At 44.8% G+C, this 25,391-nt stretch overlaps 1 protein-coding gene across 1 annotated transcript in view; it reads left to right on the top strand.

Moving 5' to 3' along the window:
* Positions 1-25,391, top strand: part of NUF2 (NUF2 component of NDC80 kinetochore complex) — a 231,761-nt gene that overhangs the window by 142,390 nt on the left and 63,980 nt on the right. The window contains exons 9-10 of the mRNA XM_029618644.1: positions 2,873-2,935; positions 18,996-19,133. Of these exons, the coding sequence (XP_029474504.1) occupies positions 2,873-2,935; positions 18,996-19,133 (201 nt within the window). The remainder of the gene's footprint in view (positions 1-2,872; positions 2,936-18,995; positions 19,134-25,391) is intronic.

Raw genomic sequence — 25,391 nt, 5'->3', positions numbered from 1 at the left:
GGGTTAATAACATTTTGAAAGATACATTGCCTAATGTAGGCATAAGTAAGGGATACAGTGCCTAATGTAGGTTAAATAAACAGTTGGTAATTATAAGACTGGGATATGATCTTTGACTGGCAAAGTTTACGTGAGCTCTATAGATGATCTGAATAGCTCATAATAGCTCTCAAGTGGGTTTCCACCGAAAGGATCATTGGCAGGGATGCTCCGCAGGTTGCTGCTATGGGAATGCTTGGTTGAATAACCAAGTTTTGAGTCTTTTTTTAAATGTATAGGAGCATTGCACTGATCTGAGTTCTGGTGGGAGAGTGTTCCAGATTTTAGGGCCCGCTGTGGAGAAGGCTCTTTTACTTAGTGCTGACTTCATCGGTGGTATATGAAGGTTGTTTTTATAGGCTTGTCTCACTGGTCTGGTAGAGGTGTGGAATTGGAGAGGGATTTTGAGCTCGAGTGGTGCCAAGTTGTGTAGTGCCTTGTGGGTAACTGAGAGCACTTTGAAAAGTATTCTGAATTTGACAGGGAGCCAGTGTAGGCTTTTTAAGATGGGTGATATGTGGTTTCTTTTGTTGGACTTGGTTAAGATCCTTGCTGCAGCGTTTTGCAGCATCTGTAGCGGTTTTATGGCGTTAGCAGGGAGGCCTAGTAATAGTGAGTTGCAATAATCTATTTTCGTGAGAATGATTGCTTGTAGAACTAGACGGAAGTCTTGAAAATGGAGGAGAGGTCTCAGACTTTTCAAAACTTGTAATTTGAAGAATCCATCCTTTACGATATTGTTTGAGAGATCTGTAATTCATTTGATTGTCAAGGATAACACCTAGATTTCTGACTTGTGTGGACATTGTTAATTGAGTGGACAGGATGGTACTGGGATGTGACTAGGTTCCATCTTGGGAGATAAGGAGGTATTCTGTTTTGCTTTGATTTAGAATCAGATTGAGGCTAGAGAGCAAGTTGTTGATGGCTTGTTGGCAAGAGTTCCAGACGTCCAGAGTTTTTTGGAGAGATTCAGTAATAGGCATCAGTATCTGTACATCGTCTGCGTATAAATAGTGTATGAGATTTAGGTTGATGAGGAGCTGACAGAGTGGAAGAAGGTATATATTGAATAAGGTTGGAGAGAGTGACGATCCTTGTGGGACTCCCAAGTTGCAGGTGACTGGTTGGGATTCTTCCTTGTTGACCTTGACCTTATACTGTCTGTTCTGTAAGAATGACTTAAACCATTTGAGGGCCTCATCTCTGATGCCAATGTCTGACAGACGATCTATTAATGTGTTATGATTGACAGTGTCAAATGCCGCCGAGAGATCAAGTAGGATGAGAAGACAAGGGTGTCTATTTTCCAGATTTAGTAATATGGAATCCGTTAGTGAGATAAGGAGAGTTTCCGTGCTTCGAGATTGGCGGAACCCGAACTGTGCTGGAGATAGCAAGTTGTGGTCGTTTAGGTATTCAGTTAGTTGTTTGTTTACCACTCGTTCCATGATTTTTGCGATGAATGGTAGATTTGCAATTGGGCGAAAATTGGATGGGTTTTCTGGAGAAAGGTTAGATTTTTTTAGAAGTGGTTTTACGATTGCCATTTTTAGAGGGTCAGGTACTAGCCCTTGGGAGAAGGAGCAGTTGATTATTTGTGAAATGGGTTTAGAGATGGTTTTAGCGCAAGCGATGAGTAGATTGGTGGGTATGGAGTCCTGAGGGTGTGAAGAAGGTTTGAGCTTTTTAGGATATTTTCGATCTCTAAGGAGATATGTGTATATATGTGTGTTTGTGTGTGTGTGCGCCACCAAAAAGATTTTGCCTGTTGGCTTTGTTTCAGGTTTCCCATTTTTTTTTTGTTCAATGCAGTATGTAGCTAGGGATTTCTCCTGTGTGACGACTGCCTTTCTGCTTGTCTTTGGAAAAAGCAGAGTTCTTTACTTGGAATAGTTGGTATTAGAGTACAGCAGGATGTCAGTCCTGAATAAATCTGCCTGCCTCCCCTTAGGCTTCTCCAAATGTAAGCAAAATTATAGACTGAAGGGGGCCCCCCTTGTGGACACATGGTATTATAGCAGGCTGTACATACCCAGAAGTGCATGCTCAAAAGATTCTAGAAAATTAAGCTGTATCTGATACTGCCCATGTGTTAGCACTGATGACATACTGTCCTCTGAGAATATCTATTTACAGGTAAACAACTCTGCTTTCTCATTCATTTATCTGTTAAGTTTTCTGCTGGAAAAGTGCTCAAATTAGAGACAGCTGAGCTACCGAAGATCATATAGGTAGAGTCAAGTTCAGATCTCTAGTGAGCTCTAGTAGTGATCCTATTACTATATGTGCTTTGACTACACATATCCATCGGTCCTTTTTTTCAGACTTGAGATTCACAAGGAAATTGCACTTTTTATTAGTTTTGTTTTAGCCAGACCAGCTTTAGGTTTGTCTCAGCTCCTTGATTTTTTTTTTTTTGGGGGGGGGGGGGGTGTAAAGTGAGGTGCCACATTACATTTTGGAAAGTTTTTTCAAGCAACCTAAAATTTGCATATTAATTTATATTACAGTTAGAAATGTTTTCCAGACTTACTTGAATGTATGTGTGTACAATTCTTGTTGGGTAGTAAAAGAGGGATCTTGATTATCAACCAAGGAAAGAAATTTCAGGGGCAAAGGACCAGGGATGGAGGGAGGAGGAGGGTAGATGGGATGATTAGTAATGGTGGGATGGGGAGGGGGGAGGAGGGAAATCGGGGCAGAAAGCATTTGGAAGGGAGATTCCAGAGTCTACAAAATCTTTGTGTTGGTGAATCCCATTATTTCCTTACTTAGGTGTTCATGGATTATAAATACTACTAATTAATACTAACTGTTTTTTCTTTACCAGAGTACTTTACAAGAAAAAATAGCACAAATTAAAGCGCTATCTGCAGAGAAAAATAAAAAATTGGTAAGCATGACTGCTTCTATAATTATAAGCCAGTATTTTGTTTGCTTACATTATATTGTGACTGTTAAGAAATACCCATCCCATGCTATGTAAATATTTTTACCAATCTTTAAATTCTTTATTTAATTAATTTTATCTTTACAAAGCAAAACAATATTTGTAATAGACTAACACAGGTACCTTAAACAAATTGTACCACTCAAGAAATCAAAATGAAGTCCATACTGAGGTAATATACAAAAATTTCTAAATTAAATCACAAAACATGGTAATTTTTACCTATTAATTTAACTGACAATGATTCTAATAGTAAGGGGCTAGAAATTAGGAGTACATTTATGTTCCACAAGCACATACTAATAGTAAATACAGATGGTCAGTACATAGCATTCCTATTATCTCTCTAAATAGACTGTACAGGGGTTGAAGTATTGGGTTTCTTTGAATCAATAAAGTTTTTTAAAAAAGGGAAAATTCTTCTCCCTTTTTTAGAAAACACTTGCATGGAAACCTGAGTTGGTAGGAGTAACCCAGACTAATCACTTCTTGACGAAATTCAAGGAAACCTTTATGTCTGGCTTGTGTTACTAATGCCAAATCTGGAAATGTCTTTATTTTCTAGGAAATTGATTGGAAATTTTCTGAAATACACTTTTATAATTTTGCTTATATCATGTGTTGAAATTAAAGAAACCAATAATGTTACTCTATCGAGGATTTCCAGCTCAGAACTTTTCAAAAAATTTGTCAAATTTCCTTGGAATTGCATGTTGGTTTGTCTATTTGATATTCTAGACTTTGGCAAAAAATAGCAAGTGTTAATTGTTGGCATATCTTCAGTTGAAAACCCCAATCCTTCTTGAAGAAACCTTTTCAAGGTAGTAAAAGAAATGTCACCCAAAATTCTTGGAAAATTAAGGAAACGAAGATTGAGATTTTTGGCATTATTTTCTAGCCGTTCCAACCTTCTTGCCAGCATTTCTCTATCTCTAGCAACAACAGATTTAAACTCCTGGATTTTCTTATCTCTTTTCTCGAGTTCTACAACTCTGTCCAATACTTTAACCACATTTTCTTGAGTTTCTCCCAACTCTCTCTGTTTTCGAGTAGCTTGGTCAAGTTTACGATTGATATTTCTCAGTTCCACAGTAAACCCAGCCATCATTTCCTATAGACTCTCTAGAGTCACGGCAGACGTTCTGATGGGGGGGGGGGGGGGGGGCCCTCTGCTCCTCCGCTCCCAGCCCCTCCGTCTATACATGCAGTGGCTTGGGTTCCGGGATCTATTGGGCTTCCAATAACATTGAGAGCCACACTTACAGTAGTTGATTCAACTCCGTTTTCCTCCAAAACCAGTGCGGTAACCACAGATTGCATTGCTCCGGAGGGGTTCTGCCGAAGCGGAGTTTCCTCTGATGTTTCACCTCCTGCTCCGCCTCTGAAATCGGAAGTGACCTCACTTCCCAGTCCTTCAGCAATGCTCCCTTCGTCCTCTCTCTGTGCTGGTGGCCTCCTTAGTTCCAGGCTCAGCGAAACGTCCTCTGCCGGGGCAAGTGTTTCTCCCAGAACATGTTGCCCATCAGGATCCTCAGTTGCTGGTACATTCCCAGGTACGGACATAAATTTAGTGATTTCTAATTGTATCGGTATGGGCAAGGATTCCGCGGGATATACCCTCACCTTGCCCTTCCTTTTTGCTGGCATAACTTTATCTTCAGGAAAATTTTAGAAAGCACCAAGCTCAGATCTCAAGAGCGTCCTGCATGTGCGGCCATCTTAGAAATGCCCCCATAATCTTCCTTTTTACCATTCTTTAAAAATATCACCTACAAATTTGACTGTTCTGCACATGCAGAGGCAAGTTGAGCATTGAACTGCTCAGGACTCTGAACCTTGCACACACTGTCCTTGTGGCAGCCCTATTCCTCCATGACTGAACCAAGAGGGCAGAAGACTGACTATGTGCTGGTTTACTTCTGGACAGATTTTCTTTCCTCCTGGCTTTCTTCAGCAGTGCTGCTCACATCTGCTAATTAAAGTGGAGTGTAATGGCCATGGTAGTTGAGATGAGCAGCAATGGCCATTGTGTGGGGAGGGTGAAACGAGGGCTCTCGTGAATGTAGAGGATACAATCAGGTTGGCAATAATTCTTGATGGTTGATTCTTTGTTGTTTTTACCACCTTGACATATATGGCATTTTATAAAATTGATTTGTAACCACACAGCTTAATTGTCCTTTGATTTACTGTATTTCATTGATGGTATCCAATATGGCAGAATAAATCCACCTAAACACCTCCAAAGGTTTTACGTTAGTTGAGTGGATTCAAGATAGAGCTGATTGCTGTATTTACATTTTTTATGTAATATGTTTTCCTTCAAGGACAAGCAGGATGGTAGTCCTCACACATGGATAACATCATCAGATGAAGCCCATCACGGAAAACATTTGTCAAAGTTTCTAGATCCTAATATGGAGCCTAACATCGTGTAACTACAGCAAGGGTTATTTTTTCCCTATATGCATCACCTTGCACTTGTCCACATTAAATTTCATCTGCCATTTGAAAGCCTAATCTTCCAGTCTTGCAAGGTCCTCCCGCAATGTATCACAATCCGCTTGTGATTTAACTACTCTGAATAATTTTATATCATCTGCAAATTTGATAACCTCACTTGTATTCCTTTCCAGATCATTTATAAATATATTGAAAAGCACGGTTGAAGTACAGATCCCTTAGGCACTCCACTGTTTACCCCTTTCAACTGAGAAAATTGACCATTTAATCCTACTCTCTGTTTCCTTTCTTTTAACCAGTTTGTAATCCACGAAAGGACATCACCTTTTATCCCATGACTTTCTAGTTTTCTTAGAAACCTCTCATGAGGGACTTTGTCAAACGCCTTCTGAAAATCCAAATTAACTACAACTGTCGGTTCACCTTTATCCACATGTTTGTTAACCCCTTCAAAAAAAATGAAGTAGATTTGTGAGGCAAGACTTCTCTTGGGTTGACTGTGTTCCACTAAAACCATGTCTTTCTATATGCTCTGCGATTTTGATCTTGAGAATAGTTTGAACTATTTTTCCCGGCAGTGAAGTCAGGCTCATTGGTTTATATTTTCCTGGATCACCCCTGGAGCCCTTTTTAAATACTGGGGTTACATTGGCCACCCTCCAGTCTTCAGGAACAATGGATGATTTTAATGATGTTATAAATTTTAACTAATCTGAAATTTCAATTTTGAGTTCCTTCAGATCCCTAGGATGCATACCATCTGGTCCAGGTGATTTGCTACTCTTTTGTTTGTCAATCTGTCCTACTACATCTTCCAGGTTCACAGTGATTTGGTTCAGTTCATCTGACTCATCACCTTTGAAAACCATCTCCGGAACTGGTATCTCCCCAACATCCTCATTAGTAAATGCGGAAGCAAAGAATTCATTTAGTCTTTCTGCAATGGCCTTGTCTTCCCTAAGAGCCCCTTTAACTCCTCGGTCATCTAACAGTCCAACCGACTCGCTCACAGGTTTCTTGCTTGGATATATTTTAAAAAGTTTTTTTATTATGAGATTTTGCCTCTATGGCCAACTTCATTTCAGATTCTCTCTTCGCCTGACTTATCAATGTTTTACCCTTGACAATGCTTATACTTTCCTATTTTCTTCAGATGGATCCTTCTTCCAATTTTTGAAGGATATTTTTTTTGGCTAAAATAGCCTCTTTCACCTCACCTTTTAACCATGCTGGTAATCATTTTGCCTTCCTTCCACCTTTCTTAATGCGTGGAATACATCTGAACTACGCGTCTAGGATTTTAATTTTAAACAATGTCCATGCTTGTTGAACACTCTTAACCTGTGCAGCTGCACCTTTCAGTTTTTTTCTAACAATTTTCCTCATTTTATCAAAGTTTCCCTTTTGAAAATTTAGTGTTAGAGCTGTAGATTTACTTATTGTCCCCCTTCCAGATATTAGTTTAAATTTGATCATGTTATGATCACTATTGCCATGTGGCCCCACCTCTTACCTCTCTCACCAAATCCTGCGTTCCACTAAGAATAAAGTCCAAAATAGCTCCCTCTCTCGTTGGTTCCTGAACCAATTGCTCCTTGAAGTAGTCATTTATTTCATCCAGGTACTTTGTCACTAGCATGTCATGATGTTACATTTACCCAGTCAATATTGGGGTAATAGAAATCTCTCATTATTACTGCATTGCCAAATGGGTTAGCTTCCCTGATTTCTCTTAGCATTTCATCATCTGTTTGACCATTTTGTCCATGTGGTTGGTAGTATATTCCTATCACTATATTCTTACCCAACACACATGGGATTTCTACCTATATAGATTCTAATGAGCTTTTAGTCTCTTGTATGATCTTTATCCTGTTGGACTCTATACCCTCCTGGACATAACGTGTCACACCCCCACCAAGTTGATCCTCCCTATCATTGAAAGACAGCAGGTGTAGAAGTCAGAGCGCAGCGGTGACTGCAGATTCCCTCTGCCCTTGCAGCCAGAGATAGTCTCTGAGCTCCGGTAACTTTAAAAAAAAAAATGAAGATCTTTTTACCTACAAAGACAGGGAGTTTTTAGGCCTTTCTTAGTTCTCTGTGCTCGGCGCGCCGTCTCGACGTCATTTCTGCTCCCATATGATTTAGGGGAACTGGGCAGCCTTGGGGTTTGAGCAGCCCAGGTGGACTAGGCATCATGGTAGGCTTTCTCGATGTGCTGCATGGTATGCCGTGCATTTTTGCGCTTCTGTGCATGCTTTACTACCCTCTACAGAACGTCAGTATGCACAGTGCGTCACTCTGCACATGCGTTTGTACGCCCTGCTAGGCGTGACCTTTACGCATGTAACTGATTTGTGCGTGGTGATATGCTCCTGCAAGGCACACTAGTAGTGCATTCACCTTGTCGCACTTATTGCTGGGGCGTCTATAATTTGTGCATGCAGCTTTATTAAGCCGAGCCATTTCAATGCACAGTTACCGCTGCTCATGGCACCAGTAAACAAGAAGCCTAAGCACCTTTCTCTTTGTGATGCCTAAAATGTTAGGGCTTATCAGTCTCACCTGTTTCCAACATTTCAGCGCTGGTTGGATGCTCAGGGAGAGTTGCCTTCCTTGGATTTTGCTAAGCCTGGATTCTCTCATTGTGGTGATGGTGTGGTTATGGTTTGGCTGGAAGAGCGCTAGATCTTGGTATTCCTTTGACTGGCTCCTCCGCAGGAGATGGCAGTTCAGTTGGGCCCACTCTAATATCTTCTGGGCTTGGTCTGGATCTGGCTGCTTTTTCTTGGGTGGAGTTTTTTCAAGATTTACAAGACATTGTTCAGGTGTAGTCCTCCATTTTGCCCACTCTGGTCAGGTCGGACCCTCAGCTGGTGGCCCCTCCCACTTCCATGCCTACGTTTAAGCGCCGTGGCACGCCTCTGTTCACCAGACCCAGATGGTAGGGACCCAGATGGCATGGATGATGAGGCAGATCTTGATTCCTTGGAAGATGGTGAAATCCCTCCAGGTTTGGATTTGTATTGAACCAAGTTGCGGTTCTTTCATAGAGAGGAATTACCAGCCTTTATTTTCCAGATGTTGAAGATGCTGAGGGTGCTTGGTTTGGATTCTTTGTCAGAGCTGAAGAAGAATCCTATTTTGGTCTCCTTGCATAAAGCCTCTTGCTTTTATCCTGTTATGGACGCCATTCAAGAATTGATTGATCTTGAATGGGACACTATGGAGGCAAATTTCAAAGGGGGTCAGGCATTGGAATGGCTATACCCTCTGGATCCAGCTGTGAGAGAGTGTTTACGTTTTCCCAAAGTGGATGCACTTGTCTGAACCATATCTAAACCGACTGTCCCCGTGGAGGGAGGAGCTGCCTTGAATGTGAATGATAGGCGGATTGAATCTATCCTTAAGCAGGCCTTTGATGCAGTAGCAATGACTTTGCAGATTGCTTCCTGTTGTGCTCTTGTGGTGCATTCTTGTCTGCTTCTCTCTCAGGAAGTGGATGATAATGAAATGAATTCCAGAGCAGTTATGGACCCACTGCTGCCTTTTTGGAAGACATGGGCTGTGATTTGGTCTGTACCTCAGCCAGAGGAGTGGCTTAGAAATTGACGCCAAGACATCAGCTATGGTTGCGGAATTAGTCAGCTCAAGCAGCCTCTAAGGCTAATCTTACCAGAATGCCTTTTAAAGGCTCAATCTTGTTTGGGAGCAAGTTGGAAAAGCTGGTGAATAAGTGGGGCGAATCTTCATTTCCAGGTTTACCGGAGGATAAGAAGCAATTGCAGTGCCCCTTTTCTATGAGGGGTCGTCTCAGGGGGTTCCAAGCGTTTTCGTCCCTACAGAAATCTGACCTTTTAGAGGACTCTGCCTTTTGTTAGGTCTCAGTCCTTTCATCACCGACATTTCATGATTGGAGCATGCTCAGGTGGCGGACCATCCCAAGCTTCCCAATGAAGGTATGCTGACCCACCTTCGGAAGGAGGAGATAGGGGGATGCCTATCTCTTATCAGAGGTGTGTCGAGATCACATCACATCAATTGGTCCTGGAAGTGATATGGGAAAGATATGCACTGGAATTTTGCACCATTCCTTAGGGATGTGTTCATAGGGTCTCCTTGTCATTTCCCACAGAAGAAGCAAGCAGTAGATTCTATGCTTCTGCGGATCCTCCGGCTGAGAGATGTGGTTCCCGTGCCTACATCTCAGGAAAATACAGGGTGTTATTCTATTTATTTTCTTGTACCCAAGAAGGAAGGTTCCTTTTGTGCCACCCTGGACCTCGAGTGTCAACTATCATCTGCGGGTGACTCATTTTCGCATGGAAACCTTAGGATCTGTGATAATGGCCATACAATTGGAGGAGTTTCTGACTTCACTGGATGTGTCCGAGGCTTGCCTTATATTTGAAGCACCGTTTTGTATGTTTTGCAGTGCTTGGTCGCTTTTCTCAGTTTTGGGCCCTGCCCTTTGGTTTGGCCACTGCCCCCAGAATATTTTCCAAAGTCATGGTGGTAGTGGCGGCGCCATTGAGAAAAAAATGGGATCATGGTACGACCATACTTGGACGACTGGCTGATTCAGGCCAAGTCGTTAGCAAAGAGCAGTCTGGTGGCCAACAAGTTGATTTCCTTGCTGCAGGAGTTTAGTTGGGTGCGGAACCTGGCCAAGAGCAGTCTCCGGCCTTCTCAGCCGTTGGGAGTATCTGGGAGTTGCCTTCATCACGAGGCTGGGTAAGGTTTTTCTACTGGACGCACAGATCCAAAAGTTGATGTCTCAAATGCATCAGTTGGTTAACACTATCCGCCTGACAGGTTGGAGTTATCTACTGGTGCTCGGTTTGATGGTGATAATCCTGGAAGTGGTGCCGTAGGCGAGGGTGCATATGTCCTCTTCAGTGCTCACTGCTATTTCGTTGGAACCTACAATCTCAGGACTATTTGGTTTGGCTCCACTTGCCGATGGAAATCTACTCTTGCCTCCAGTGGTGGTTGCAAGAGGCTCATTTGAGCCTCCCTGAACTGGTTGTACACATGACAGGTGTGAGTCTCCAGGGATGGGGAGCTAACTGTCAGGAACTGATGGCCCAGGCACGTTGTATGACCGAGAGGCGGTCAGGTTGGCATGCTTGTAGTTCAGCCACAGACTTCTGGGCTGAGTGGGCCGCATGATGTCGGACAACTTAATGACTGTGGCTTACTTCAATCGCTAGGGAGGAACCGAGAGCTGGCAAGTGTCGCAGGAAATAGACCAACTTATGGAATGGGTGGAAGGACATCTTGTTGTAATTACACGGTTAAGTTCCATATTAGGAGCTACCACCCAGGAAAAAGATCTAGGCATCATAATGGATATACTTTAAAATCGTCGGCTCAGTGTGCTCCATCAATCAAAAAAGCAAACAGAATGTTAGGAATTATTAGGAAGGGAATGGTTAATAAAATGGAAAATGTCATAATGCCTCTGTATCACTCCGTGGTGAGACCGCACCTCGAATACTGTGTACAATTCTGGTCACCGCATCTCAAAAAAGATATAGTTGCGATGGAGAAGGTATAGAGAAGGGCAACCAAAATGATATCGGGGATGGAACAGCTCCCCTATGAAAGGCTGAAGAGGTTAGGGCTGTTCAGCTTGGAGAAGAGAAGGCTGAGGAGGGATATGATAGAGGTCTTTAAGATCATGAGAGGTCTTGAATGAGTAGACGTGAATCGGTTATTTACACTTTCAAATAATAGAAGGACTAGGGGGCATTCCATGAAGTTAGCAAGTAGCACATTTAAGACTAATCAGAGAAATTTATTTTTCACCCCACGCACAATAAAGCTCTGTAATTTGTTGCCAGAGGATGTGGTTAGTGCAGTTGGTGTAGCTGGGTTCAAAAAAGGTTTCGATAAGTTCTTGGAGGAGAAGTCCATTAACAGAAGCTCTTCGCTTCTGCTCGCCGGAAGCCACGAGGTACAAAAAACAGCATCAGGGAGTTGGGAGTGAGGGCCGCGCAGCCGGCGCAGCATCCCATCGGGGTAAGGCCCGTTTGAACTCGCCCCTACCGCCGAGGGAACCGCGCCGACCACGTGACCTCGACCCGCCGTCCACAGCTGCCGCAGTCCGCCGCCCTGAGGCCTAACCCGACTCACCAGCCAATCAAAAAGAGGCGCCCCAGTGACGCAGCCGAAAGCCCTTTAAATTGAACAGCGGATCCCAGGCGCCGCGCACCAAAGGAGCACAACAAAGGGGCAGGCCCCTTTGTGTGCCCCTTCGTGCGGCCCTGAAGGACACCCCACCCCACTTATGCTCTTCTCACCCACCTTCAGTCCTGTTGCGATCTCTTCTGGTTATCCAGCTACTCTCAGCAACCTACAAAACAACTCCTTCTATTATATCCCCGCAGACAAGCAGCTCAAAACGCGACTCAAGGCGTCTTTAGCCAACTCCCTGGACCGTAAAAACACCACCACAGAATAAGACACTTACCTTCTACTCCCCTCCCCGGTTCTTGGCCCATAACCCCATTAAAGTTAAGGGCTCCTATCCTCTTGAGCAAGATGCATCCACTCACCATATCTACAATCCCTTACTCTCCAAAGCACAAGACCAACAAGCCTAGGATACTAGGCATACGACAGCAAAGATTAATCCCAATTAGGATTTCCCCAATCTCACAAACGCTCGGCCTCACTCTTTTTACCCTTACCCTATTCAACGCCCAATCTATCACAAAAAAAAATTGATCTCCTTAATGACCACCTGACGGACAACAAACCGGACCTGTGTGCCGTGACTGAAACGTGGCTGAAACCCACAGACTCAGTCCTTCTTAACCACCTCCCCAACCAACACTACGATATCCACTCAATACCCAGAATCAAAAAAAAGGGAGGAGGCTTATTGCTAGCCGCAAAAAAGGGACTCGGTCTCTCACTACAACTATCCACCAAAATAAGCAACCTAGAACTAGCCCTATTCAATTCGGATCATCTCCAAATTGCTCTGATCTACACACCCCCAGGAATTTTAGACTCCGACCCTTCACCCCTAATCGAATTTACAACTAAACATCTCAAGAGAGACAAACCAGCCATTCTGATGGGAGATTTTAATCTCCATGTCGACATGTCCCCATTATCCCTCAACTGTGATATATTACTCACAGCACTCAAACACCTGGGTTTCAACCAGATCGACAAAGGACCCACACATAATGCAGGACATTCATTAGACCTGATCTTCCTTAACGAGGGTCTATCAACCGCCTCTAGCCCATCTATCGTTCCAATCCCGTGGTCAGATCATCACATAATCTCTGCCGAGATCCATATTAATGACCATCCTCGACCTGTCTTCCCTACAATCACAATGCAATATAGGAAACCTTGTTCTACAGATCTTCTTAGCAATCTGCTCTCTAAAGAGCTGGTTCGTCTTGATCTCACCAACGTACACTCGGCTATGAACTCATGGACCATGATAACAAGCGAGATTGCAGACCAATCCTGCCCAACCGTAACAAAATCCTTAAAACCACCTCAAGCCAACAGGAATCCATGGTATACCCCGGACCTCAAAAGCATCAAACAAAAACTCTGCAGTAAAGAGCTCAAATGGCGCAAGACCCCATCCATTGACACGCTTGCCCAATACAAAGCCCACCTCAATGCATACAGGATTGCTATCCTCAAAGCCAAAAAAGACTTCTATGCAAAAAAAATTCATAACTTTTCATTCGACTCCAAAGCCCTTTTCTCCGTCGTTTCATCCCTCACAAACCCTCTCCCCCTTCCACCCCCGACGAACAAGCATTCAACAAAGCTACAGAACTAGCTATATACTTCGATAAGAAGATAACCAACCTCCTCAAACCTATCTCCACAGCTCAGCCAACATCCCGTCCACCAGCTCAACCAACTTCCCATCCATCCAGCATTCCCCCTCCAACAAGGAACTATAACCTTACATCCTTCGAGACACCCTCTTCTATTGAGATCGAAAGCATTCTAAAAAAGCTAAAACCCTCTTCTCACCCACTGAACGCAATACCCTCCAACCTTCTTCTATCCATTCCAAACACCATCTCGAAATCGTTAGCAGACATCATCAACTGCTCATTATCACAAGGCAAGGTTCCAGACCAACTAAAACTAGCTATCTTAAAACCTTTACTAAAAAAAACCTAACCTTCCAACCTCTGACCCTGCTAACTTTAGACCGATAGCTAACCTTCCCCTGATCTCCAGAGTAATGGAAAGAATCGTAAATAAACAACTGACCAATTACCTTGAGGAGAACAATATTCTCTCCCCTTTCCAGTTCGGATTCAGGAAATCACAAAACACTGAAGCTTTACTTTCATCCCTATCGGACACTATCCTTCTCAATCTGGAACGAAAACAACCCTTCCTTCTCGTTCTTCTCGACCTTTCTGCCGCCTTTGATACGGTCAATCATTCTATCCTACTAGAACGCCTATCAGATATCGGCGTTCGAGGAGAGGCTCATGGATGGTTTCAATCGTTTCTTGAAAATAGATTCTATAAAGTCAGAATCAACACTAAAGAATCACTCCCAATCAAACAAGCCAGGGAGTCCCACAAGGATCATCCCTCTCTCCTACACTGTTTAACATTTATTTGCTGCCCCTCTGCCATCTTCTCGCCGACCTTAAACTAAAATTCTATATATTCGCCGATGACGTTCAAATCCTTCTACCAATCTCCGAATCCCTGCAAAAAACTTGGGCACATTGGAACCGCTGTCTACAATCCATCAATAACCTGCTCACCAGCTTGAACCTTATCCTTAACTCGAACAAGACCGAATTCCTCATCATCTCTCCAGATGAAAACCATAACCTCCTCAACTCTCAAAGCGCATCTCAATTTGCTAAAACAGCCATTAACCACTCCTCCTCGGTCAGAGACCTTGGGATTCGGCTTGATAACCTATTCAATTTAAAATCGTTTGTCCTCAATACAACTAAAGAATGCTTCTATAAACTTCAAGTTCTCAAAAATCTAAAACCTCTCCTTCATTTCAGTGACTTCCGACTAGTAGTCCAGTCTCTCATCCTTACAAAATTAGACTATTGCAATTCTCTTCTCTTAGGACTCCCTGCAACAACTATTAAACCCTTACAGATGGAACAGAATGCCGCAGCTAGACTACTCACTAACTCAAACAAAAGATCCCACATTACACCCATTCTTCAAGGCCTTCACTGGCTCCCTTTAAAATCCAGGATCACCTTCAAAATACTGATGATGATTCACAAAGACATCCACGGTATTGCTCACCTCAAGTTAAGCTCACAACTAAGTATCCACACATCTACCAGACCAATCAGAAACGCCTATAAAGGATCTCTCTACGCACCCCCGATCAAAACCACTCTAAGAAAACGCGCCATATCTACAGCCCGGCCCAACCTGTGGAATTCGCTTCCTTCGGAGCTGAGACAAGAACCCTGTCTTCAAACATTCAAGAAACACCTCAAAACTTGGCTCTTCAGACAAGCCTTCCCGGAGGCTCGAGAGCATTCAGACACCGGCCAATAGATATAACAGGTCATTAGGGTAGTTGCTGGTTAAATCGTCAACTGACTTAACCGAAACGCAATGGTCTTAACTGAAACTCAGACAGACTTAAACCTCTCTAGCATACCACGACCTGATTCTATGCCTCTCATCCCTCCCTCTTCGCCCCTCCTATTCCTCACATGCCAGCCAGTTCCACTAAACCCACCTTCCAGCCCGAGATTCATAAACCTCCCCCTCCTCATGTCTTCCCGATTCCCCTGGGCCCACCACGCCATGCCCTCTCTTCCCCACCGTCTCATAACAACATATATTAGACGTCTTAATTTATGTATCGCTGTTCATCACTGCTTATACTCCTTCATCATACTAGTCAATTGTTATTTGTTTCTAGACGACATCATTCTTCTAGTCAATTGTCATTTGCTTCTAGACGACAACTTTCTTGTCAACTGTTAATTGTTTATAGTCGACATGTTTATTTAATTTTATTATTTTATTATTTTTAATTTTAATTAACTGTTAGTTATAACAGTTACAGTGATGTATTTTGATTTACTTATTTATAATTACTTACTGATAATTTATCTACTTCCACCTGTTATCTAATGTTTTTTTTAAATGTTTTAAGGTTTTTATGTTTTTGATGACTTGTTCTATGTAACCCCACAACCGCGATTGTTCTGTTCATTGTAAACCGATATGATTTGATATTTTTTATTAAGAATGCTGGTATATAAAAATTATAAATAAATAAATAAATATTAATCAAGTTTACTTAGGGAATTGTCACTGCTATTAATTGCATCAGTAGCATGGGATCTTCTTAGTGTTTGGGTAATTGCCAGGTTCTTGTGGCCTGGTTTGGCCTCTGTTGGAAACAGGATACTGGGCTTGATGGACCCTTGGTCTGACCCAGCATGGCAATTTCTTAGGTTCAGATGATTTTGGTCTCTCACAGCGCAGGAAAAGACAATGTATGAACAGACTTTCTCAGCAGAGAAAGTCTGGACCCTGGAGAATGGATTTTGTCTGCCAAGGCATTTCAGCTGATGGCGAATCTCTGGGGCCTTCCGTACCTATACCTGTTGGCAGCTTCTCGAAATGCAAAAGTTCCTCAATTCTTCAGTCACAGGAGAGATCCGTGGTCCCTGGGTATTAATGGTCTTGTACAGGTCTGGCCCGAAGACCAGTTGTTTTATGCCTTTCCTCCGTGGCCCTTGCTGGACAGAATCATTGACAGAATCAAAATCCACAGTGGGCTAATACTCCTGGTGGCTCCGGATTGGCCCAGGCATCTTTGGTAGATGCCTGGGCCAATCCGGAAACTCCTGTTGGAGGACACCCTTCGTCTTCCGCCCTGCATGTATCTGTTGCTGCAGGGGCTGGTTCTTCACGAGAACCCTTGAGATGGTTCACCTGTTGAAGCATGGATATTCTTCTGCAGTGATTGCTACCTTACTCTGTGCTCAGAAGTTCTTCACTTCTCTAGCAAATGTGTGCATTTGGAGAGTGTTTGAAACCTGATGCGAGGAGCACGGTGTTCTTCCTCGCTTATTCTGCATTTTTTGTAGGGTGGATTGAATAAGGGATTGCCCTTAATTCCTTTAAGGGTGCAGGTTGTGGCTCTTACGTATTTCAGAGGCATGGTAAATGGTGTCTCCCTATTTGTCCCATCCTCATGTGGCTCGTTTCTTGAAGGGAGTGAATCACCTTCGACCTCTCTTATGGTTGCCGGTTCCTTTGTGGAGTCTTAACCTGGTGCTAGATTTTTTAGTGGGCCCTACATTTTGACTGCTGCGTAGCATTTCCTTGAGCTTATTGACCCTGATGGCTATACGTTCCTGGTGGCTATACGTTCTGCACGTCGCATTTCTGAGTAGGAGGCCCTGTCTTGCCGGGAGCCTTTCCATTGATTGACTCCACAGCCTTTGCAGTTACGTACTGTTCCCTCCTTCTTGCCTAAGGTGGTCTCAGAGTTCCATTTGAATCAGTCCAGTTACGTACTGTTCCCTCCTTCTTGCCTAAGGTGGTCTCAGAGTTCCATTTGAATCAGTCCATTTTTTTGCTGTCCCTTATTTGTCCCATCCTCATGTGGCTCGTTTCTTGAAGGGAGTGAATCACCTTCGACCTCTCTTATGGTTGCCGGTTCCTTTGTGGAGTCTTAACCTGGTGCTAGATTTTTCAGTGGGCCCTACATTTTGACTGCTGCGTAGCATTTCCTTGAGCTTATTGACCCTGATGGCTATACGTTCCTGGTGGCTATACGTTCTGCACGTCGCATTTCTGAGTAGGAGGCCCTGTCTTGCCGGGAGCCTTTCCATTGATTGACTCCACAGCCTTTGCAGTTACGTACTGTTCCCTCCTTCTTGCCTAAGGTGGTCTCAGAGTTCCATTTGAATCAGTCCATTTTTTTGCTGTCCCTTATAAGGTCAGGGATGCAGAGGAGTGTCACTTCCTGCATTCCTTGGATGTGAAGAGACTTGTGCGGTATCTGGAGTGAACTTTTCCGAAAGTTTGTCCTTCATGGTGGAAGGAAGCAGGGCGAACTAGCTTCACGAGCCACAGTAGCTTGCTGGATTAAGGAGGTAGTTACGGCTGTGTATGTGGAACTGAAAAGTCGTTGCCTACTCAGGTTAAAGCTCATTTCACTAGGGCTCATGCAGTGTCATGGATGAAGTTTAGATTGTTGCCTCCTGTCGACTTTTGCTGAGCTGTGACATGGTCTTCCTTATACACTTTTTTTCCAGGTTTTTGTTGTCTGGATGTGCAGGCCTGGGAGGACGCAACTTTTGCATATGCGGTGTTGACTGGACCGTGTACAGCCTCCCACCCTATTCGGGAGTAGGTTTGGTACATCCCACTGGTCCTGAGTCTATCTGTCTACATGGTAGGAAATGGAGAAATTTACTTACCTGATAACTTCTTTTTCCTTAGTGTAGACAGAGGGACTCAACTTCCTGCCCTCGGCTGCCACCTGATGGAATCTGTATCCCCCCAGGAGGACAATTGATACAAAGGGATTACCTGTAAGTGTTCATCCAGTCCCTAGCTTGGGGTACCTTTTGTTTTTACTTGTTTATTGCTGGTTGAGTACATTTATGGTTGCCTGTTTTTAATCACGTTTTTTTACTAGTCTGTCCACAGTGGCTTTTGAAGAGAATACTGGCAGGCTGGGGTCACTGTAGGAGTATATATACTGTGTCGTCAGCTTCCTCTGTCTCCATCTGCTGGCAGGGGAACATAGCCCACTGGTCCTGAGTCCATCTATCTACACTAAGGAAAATAAAATTATCGGGTAAGTAACTTGTCCATTAAGATGGATTGAAGACATTCTCCTCAGTATATTTGCTAAAGTTTTGGCAAGTGCTGGAGACTTTGTGCTCATACTAAAAGGATTTGAATGTGTTTGAGTACTTCACGCATTTAGACTGGTCTAGCAAGATGACAAAATAGGAGAAATTGGTGTTGCCTGTTAATTTCCTTTCCTTGGATTCAGCTAGACCAGTTCAGGAAGTCAGCATATCAATTTTGCCTGTTCTTGATTGAGAGCCTCTTTCAGAAAATTTTAGTTTCTCTCTTTGGAGAGATGTTGAGGATTCACAATGTCTTCTCGTTTACCTTTTGGAATCCTGAGAAGAGGTTTGCTGTTGTAGGGTTTTCCTCCTATTTTCTTCTAGTTGCGTTTTTTTTTTTATAGTGATTTTTATCACTCCATTGATTTGACCGAAAAATGCTGGCAATTTCCTGTTTTGCATTACTCCTTGTAGCATGATGTCACTGAAAAGGTTGTGGTTCTCCATCTGCTGGCAGGATGGCATAAACCCACACATTTGTCTGGTAGGATTCAAGGAAAGGAAATTAACATGTAAGACTAAATTTCTCCTTTTATCCTTCTGTCTTTTTTTTTCTCCAGATGCAAAAAACAAATAAAAGAAATAATCATAATTTAAAATGTTTTATTTAGAAATCCTATTAATATATGCATAATATGTAAACTTATTTACAGAGCCAGATAAGACTGACCCTGGCTACTATGAAAGAAGACATAGACAAAAAGAAATCTCAAATTGTGGAATCGCCGGAAAGACGGAAAAATAAAATGGAAAAACAGAGAGAATATGTGATGAAATTCAAGCGTGAGCAAGTAAGATTTTAATGTTCGATATTTGACTTTTTGTTCATTTTTCTTTTCCCATTTGTCTCTCTTTCGGTTGTGCCAATGTAAGTAGTAAATGTCAATAAAATAATACATGGCTATACATTGGCATCATTAGTTCATCATCCATAGTAGAGTGGAATGCCAGTGTGGAATTTCAGCAGGGATTTCTATGAAGCTGCTCACAACAGAGCACTCAATACTTTGGTATCCAGTGGACTGCATGCTGTCTCTCCTGTTCCCATGGCAGCAGGGGAACATTTGAAATGCTTCCAGTGTGGGTGCGGATCAGCACAGAACCAAAGTGCAAGGAGATCAGCACTGAGAGCAACTGCAGTTCCTCTAGCAACTGTTTTCTCCTCCAATTTCTGTAGACCTCTGTTTTTTTTGCTTAAAAAGAAAGCATGTATTGTGAAGACTGCAGGAAAATACAGATTCAGTGAAGATGGAAGTACAGTAGCTATTCGGTCTGTGATGCCGAGCAGCTGCAGGTGTAGTAGTAGAGGAGGACAGGGAGTGAGAGGGGCTTAAGATGAAATTTGGATGTGGGCAAGTAGAGTGAAGGGGAATAAGGAACAACCGGAATGTAAGGGACTTGTAAAAGAGAAATGAGTTAAAGGCGGGAGGAAAGCTGAAGATTTAAGGTAGGTGAAATGATGGTGTCTCTCTTCAGTCTTTGCTTTTCCGTGCTGCTTCAGGCATCGCGGGACAGGAGCCGTTGCGTTTCTACACAAAGTTTTTTCTGACTGAAAAGTCGTATTTTTCGGATATTCTCTCTCATAGACGTCTCTCGGGGTTCCTTTTCACCGGCTGGTGAGTACCTCAGTCTTGATTTCTCATTTTTGGAAAATTCTCTTCTCACAAATTCACATTCTTCGACGGCCATCGGTAACGAAATGGCTACGGGCTTCAAAAAGTGCCCTATTTGCAATAGAACCATGTCGATCACCGACCCACATTTAGAATGTGGCCTTTGCCTCGGTGAAAAACATGATGTAAGTACGTGTCCCAAATGTGCTGAGATGACTGCAAAAGGGTGGAAGGCTAGGCAGGAAAAAATGGAACATTTGTTCCAGCTCCAACTAATTCCTTCCCCTTCAAATCGTCGAAGTCGTCTCCGGCTGGAGCGACTAAAAGAGCCTTGCTTAAAAAAACCGTGCCCAGACGGATTCAGTGATGGTCCATCTTCACCATAGTCTGAAATATCGACGAAGTCGGCGGAACATCTAAAGTCAAAACATCGGCATCGACGTCGTCGACAATCGATGTCCCAAGACGAACCGATGGCAAAGCAGGCCACGGGACCAGGAAATACAGGTCCCTTCGACGCCTGGGCCTTTACCTCCATCGATTCCAGATACTCCTCAGACCTCCGCACAGGATCTTTCGTCGCAGCCTCCGCCACCGCTTACAACTGCTCTGATTCCATCAGTTGTGCAGCCGGAATTGTCTAATATAATCAGACAAGCGGTCCTCCAGGCTCTCCAGGAACAAACACTTCCGGCGATCCCGCCGATGCCTCCAGCATCGATGCCGGTAGTAGTACTGATGCCGGTGGACCCACCGATGCCGGTGCCCTTGTTGGCACCGACGACACCGATGGATTTGATTACTACAACACCGAGATTCACTACGTCATCGACATCTATCTTCACCCAGATTCCATCGGGCTCTTCGATGCCGTTCTCGATTCCGTCGACATCGAAGTCTTCCGCAGCACTTCCACCGACGACTACATCGATGACAACCACTGTACTATCGAGGCAACCATCATCCGAGCCTCCTGAAGTATAAGATCTTGCATTTTATCGACGACTTTTGCAAAGATATCAGAATGTCATCGATAACCTACCATCAACAAAGCCTCAGGACACCTCACCATTATTTTCCACCGATGATCCACAGCCAGGCCCTTCAGGCCTTTACTTCCCTCCCAGGTCATCGCCAAACTCTCCTTACAGAGACGACTCTGATGATTCTTGGGATGACCAGCAATCTGTAACATCTTCTGAGGGATTCATGTCTGAACCTTCTCCTCCGGATCAGAGAAAAAAATCACCTCCAGAGAATTTATCATTCTCAACATTCGTTCAGGACATAGCTGACTGCATTCCATTCAAACTCACAGCAGAAGAAGATACCAGACAACAAACTCTTGACGTTCTACAGTTTGTAGACCCGCCTAAACAAGTGCTGGCTGTGCCAATCCATGAAGTTCTCTTGGATCTCCAACGCCGCATCTGGGAGCATCCATCTTCTGTTCCCGCAGTGAATAAGCGTGTGGACACAACTTATATAGTGCAGACAGCTCCAGGCTATCAAAAACAACAGTTACCACACCAGTCTGTTGTAGTGGAGTCTGCACAGAAAAAGTCCAGACGTGTGCACCCTCACTCATGAACTCCATCATTAGGCAGAAAAGTGTATCAGAGTGCCATCCTAAACACACAAATTTCTGCTTACCAATTATATATCACACAATATCAGAGGAACCTATGGAAGCAAATGGAGGAATTTGTTACCTCTTTACCCACACAATTCCAGTAACCAGCACAGGCCGTAATCAACAAAGGCCTAGAAGCCGGAAAAACATGAGGTGAGGGTAGTATATGACAACTTTGAGACTGCTTCCAGAGCAGCAGCAGCTGGAATCACCGCCCGTAGATGGGCATCGCTCAAGGCCTCAGACCTCAGGCCTGAGGTTCAAGAAAAACTTGTGGATCTACCATGTATTGGTGACAATTTATTTGGAGAAAAGGTTCAGGAAGCAGTACAACAGCTTAAGGATCATACAGAGACTCTACGTCAACTGTCTCAAACCTCACAAGAGCCCTCTACACAATCTTCTCGTCGCCCTTCCCGAAGAGAACCCAGACGTTCTTACTACAGGCCACGAAGATTCTACCCCCAAACTTCTAGGGGTAGGTCAACCAGACCACAACAACAGTCCCAGGCCAGACAGCCTAGGCCTACCCGTCCGCAACCTCCTGCATAGACAGGCCCTGCGGCGGGCTTTTGAAATACAAGCCAGAGAACAAACCCAACCTCTAAATCCTCGGCCAGACCTGCCAGTGGGCGGAAGAGTATCCTATTTTCACATACACTGGCAAAACACAACATCAGACCAATGGGTACTCTCCATAGTGTCTCGAGGCTCCAAACTAAATTTCCTCTCAATTCCTCCAGAATCTCCACCAAGTTCCTTCCCACAACAAAATTCTCAACTATTTCAATTACAAATAGAATTATCCATCCTTCTGAGAGCCAGGGCTGGTACAGCCAGTGCCCTGGACTCAGCAGGGCAGAGGATTCTACTCCCGGGATTTCCTCATTCCAAAGAAAACCGGAGGCCTACATCCCATCCTAGACCTCAGAAATATCAACAAATTTCTGAAAAAGGAAAAATTCAGGACGGTTTCTCTAGGCACCATGCTTCCACTTCTTCAAACAGGAGATTGGCTTTGTTCTCTGGATCTTCAAGACGCTTATGCTCACATTCCAATATTCCCTCCTCATCGCAAATATCTACGCTTCATGGTGGGCCATCAACATTTCCAGTACAGAGTTCTACCATTTGGATTGGCATCTGCTCCCAGAGTCTTCACCAAATGTCTGGCAGTAATAGCAGGACACTTACACAAGGAAGGTGTCCATGTTTTCCCATATTTAGACGACTGGCTCATAAGGAGTCAGTCTCAACAAGGAGCTCTTACCTCTCTCACTCGAGCGATTGCTCTACTTCACTCCATGGGATTTCTCATCAATTATCAAAAATCCTATCTTACTCCAACTCACCTACTTCAATTCATAGAAGCAGAATTGAACACCAATCTAGCAAAGGCCATTCTACCTGTAGATCGAGCAGGCACACTCACTCTACTAGCAAAATCCATTTCCTGACGTGTAGCCAGATGGACTCAGAACAAGTGGGTATAGTGTGCTCGTGCTAGCAGTTGGAGACTGATCTGACTTCAGCACGGGTACATATACCCCCACAGAAAGTGAAGCAACTCAGTAATTTCCGTCTCCAAAGCAGTTTGGAGCGCCTGTACGCTCGCTGAGCGTGTTTTCCAAATCTACTTTTTACTTTCTACTTTGCAAATTTCTCAGAAGACGAGCCCCGCACTCCTGCGGTGATACCCTCGGGTCCCTCCCCCAGTTGAGTTTCCCGAGGTGGTTTCCGCGACCCCTCAGAGGTCTACGCCTCGGTCCGGTGGCCAAATCGCGGCAGGGATCTAGCCCCCGAGCGAGAAGGGCTCGGGTCTGACTGAGAGACGCCTCGGTCCTGGCGTGGACTTAGCCCCGAGCGAGACGAGTTCGGTGACTTAGAGGCAGCGGGTGCATTTCCTCAAGCGTGGCGGTGAAGGTATTTCCCCTCTCCCCCCGCAGCCGGAGACCGCCTGGGTTACAGCCGGGAAGCGCCGAGGATCAGGTAAGGCGTACATCTCTTACTTTTGGTCTCCGAGGTACGAGGATCGGCGGCGTTGTCTGCATGTGGCACGCCGTGGAGGTCGCCATTTTGTCTGCCTTGTTCAGGTATTGAGCGCCCATGATAGGCGCCTGTTGATGGGTGCACAACGCAGAATATATATTGCTAAAGCGTATGTTCATATTGTATATTATTGAGCGCATATTGCTGATCGCATATTATTGAGCGCATATTGTATATTGTTGAGCGCATATTGCTGATCGCATATTATTGAGCGCATATTGTATATTGTTGAGCGCATATTGTATATTATTGAGCGCATATTGCTGGCCGCATATTATTGAGCACATATTGTATATTGAGCGCATATTGTATATTGAGCGCATATTGTATATTGAGCACATATTATTGAGCGCATATTGCTGACGGCATATTATTGAGCGCATATTATTGGCGGCATAAGCGCCGGCGCCCTGCATTCGCAAGACGCGATGGAACATTTAAACGCCCCGGTGTCTCCAGAGGCGGTACCTCCTGATTCCGGCGTGAAAGTTCTCGGCCTCTGCTCAGCGTGCCAGCTTAGAGCCACGCACAGCGAGGAGCCAGACTCCCTTTGTGCCCAATGTGAGGAGGCCGTGGGAGCCTCGGGCCAGGACCAGTCTCAACTGAGGTTTACCGACAGTTCCCCAGGGGCCACCCCGGATCTAGCGGGCCGTCTCGAACAACCAGGAATCCTGGGGGAGCTGGTACCCCGACGGCTAGAGACCGCTTCCATTTCCTGGGTGGATTTATTTAAGGGGATCCATGCCTTTGTACAGATGCAGTCAGCTTCCCGTCCAGGCCCTGCTGCCGCTCCGGCTGACCCTGCCTCGCCCTTATCGCGGGCACCTGCCTCCGGGCAGTCCAGCTCCTGCGGACCCTGATGTCTCGGAGGACGAGTCCGAACCCCCCGAGGAGGGGGAACTTCCCTCGGGGATAGAGCCATATCGAACTATGAGGCGGTTCTTTCCCAAGGAGGATCTCTCCGACCTGGTCTCTCAGTGCCTGGCGGAGTTGGCTATTCCAGGCCCCAGCACCATGGAGGCATCTGCACAGAACCCCCTCCTGGAGGGTCTTCGTCCTACAGCCAGCCATTTCCCCTTCCTGCAAGCGGTGCAACAGCTGATCGATTTGGAGTGGAATGCGCCGGAGGCCTCATTCAAAGGGGGTCTGGCCCTGTCCGGCATGTACCCCCTGGACCCGGCAATCAAGGATATGCTGATGTGCCCTAAGGTGGATGCCTTGGTTAGCGCTGTGGTCAAGCGCACTACCATTCCAGTGGAGGGGGGGCGGCCCTCAAGGAGGCTCATGACCGACGCCTGGACGCCATCCTGAAACAAACCTTTGAGGTGGCAGCTCTGTCTCTGCGAATCGCAACCTGCTGCACAGTGGTAACGCGTTCCTGTTTGTCACGGGTCAGGAACAATGCGCCAGCAGCAGACATGGAGTCAGCTCTCTCGTTCCTTACGGATGCCGCCTCCGACCTAGTCGTACGACAGCCAAGGGGGTCTCATCCTCCGTAGCTGCCAGGAGGCAGCTCTGGATACGGAACTGGTCAGCCGACGCTCCTTCTAAGACACGTCTCACTAGAATGCCGTTCAAGGGGTCTCTTCTGTTCGGCAGCGACCTAGATAAACTGGCCAGCACATGGGGTGCCTCTCCTGTACCTCGACTGCCGGAATACAGGTCCAAGAGGAACCAGCGCACCTTTCCGAGGCCCTCCAGAGGTAGAAGCTCCCAACGCTTCACTCCCTATAGGAGTCGCTACCAGGCACCTC

Source organism: Rhinatrema bivittatum, chromosome 10, assembly GCF_901001135.1.
Source record: "Rhinatrema bivittatum chromosome 10, aRhiBiv1.1, whole genome shotgun sequence".
NCBI lineage: Eukaryota > Metazoa > Chordata > Amphibia > Gymnophiona > Rhinatrematidae > Rhinatrema > Rhinatrema bivittatum.
The sequence above is the reverse complement of the archived record's forward strand: the minus strand, read 5'-3'. Positions and strand labels throughout refer to the sequence as shown.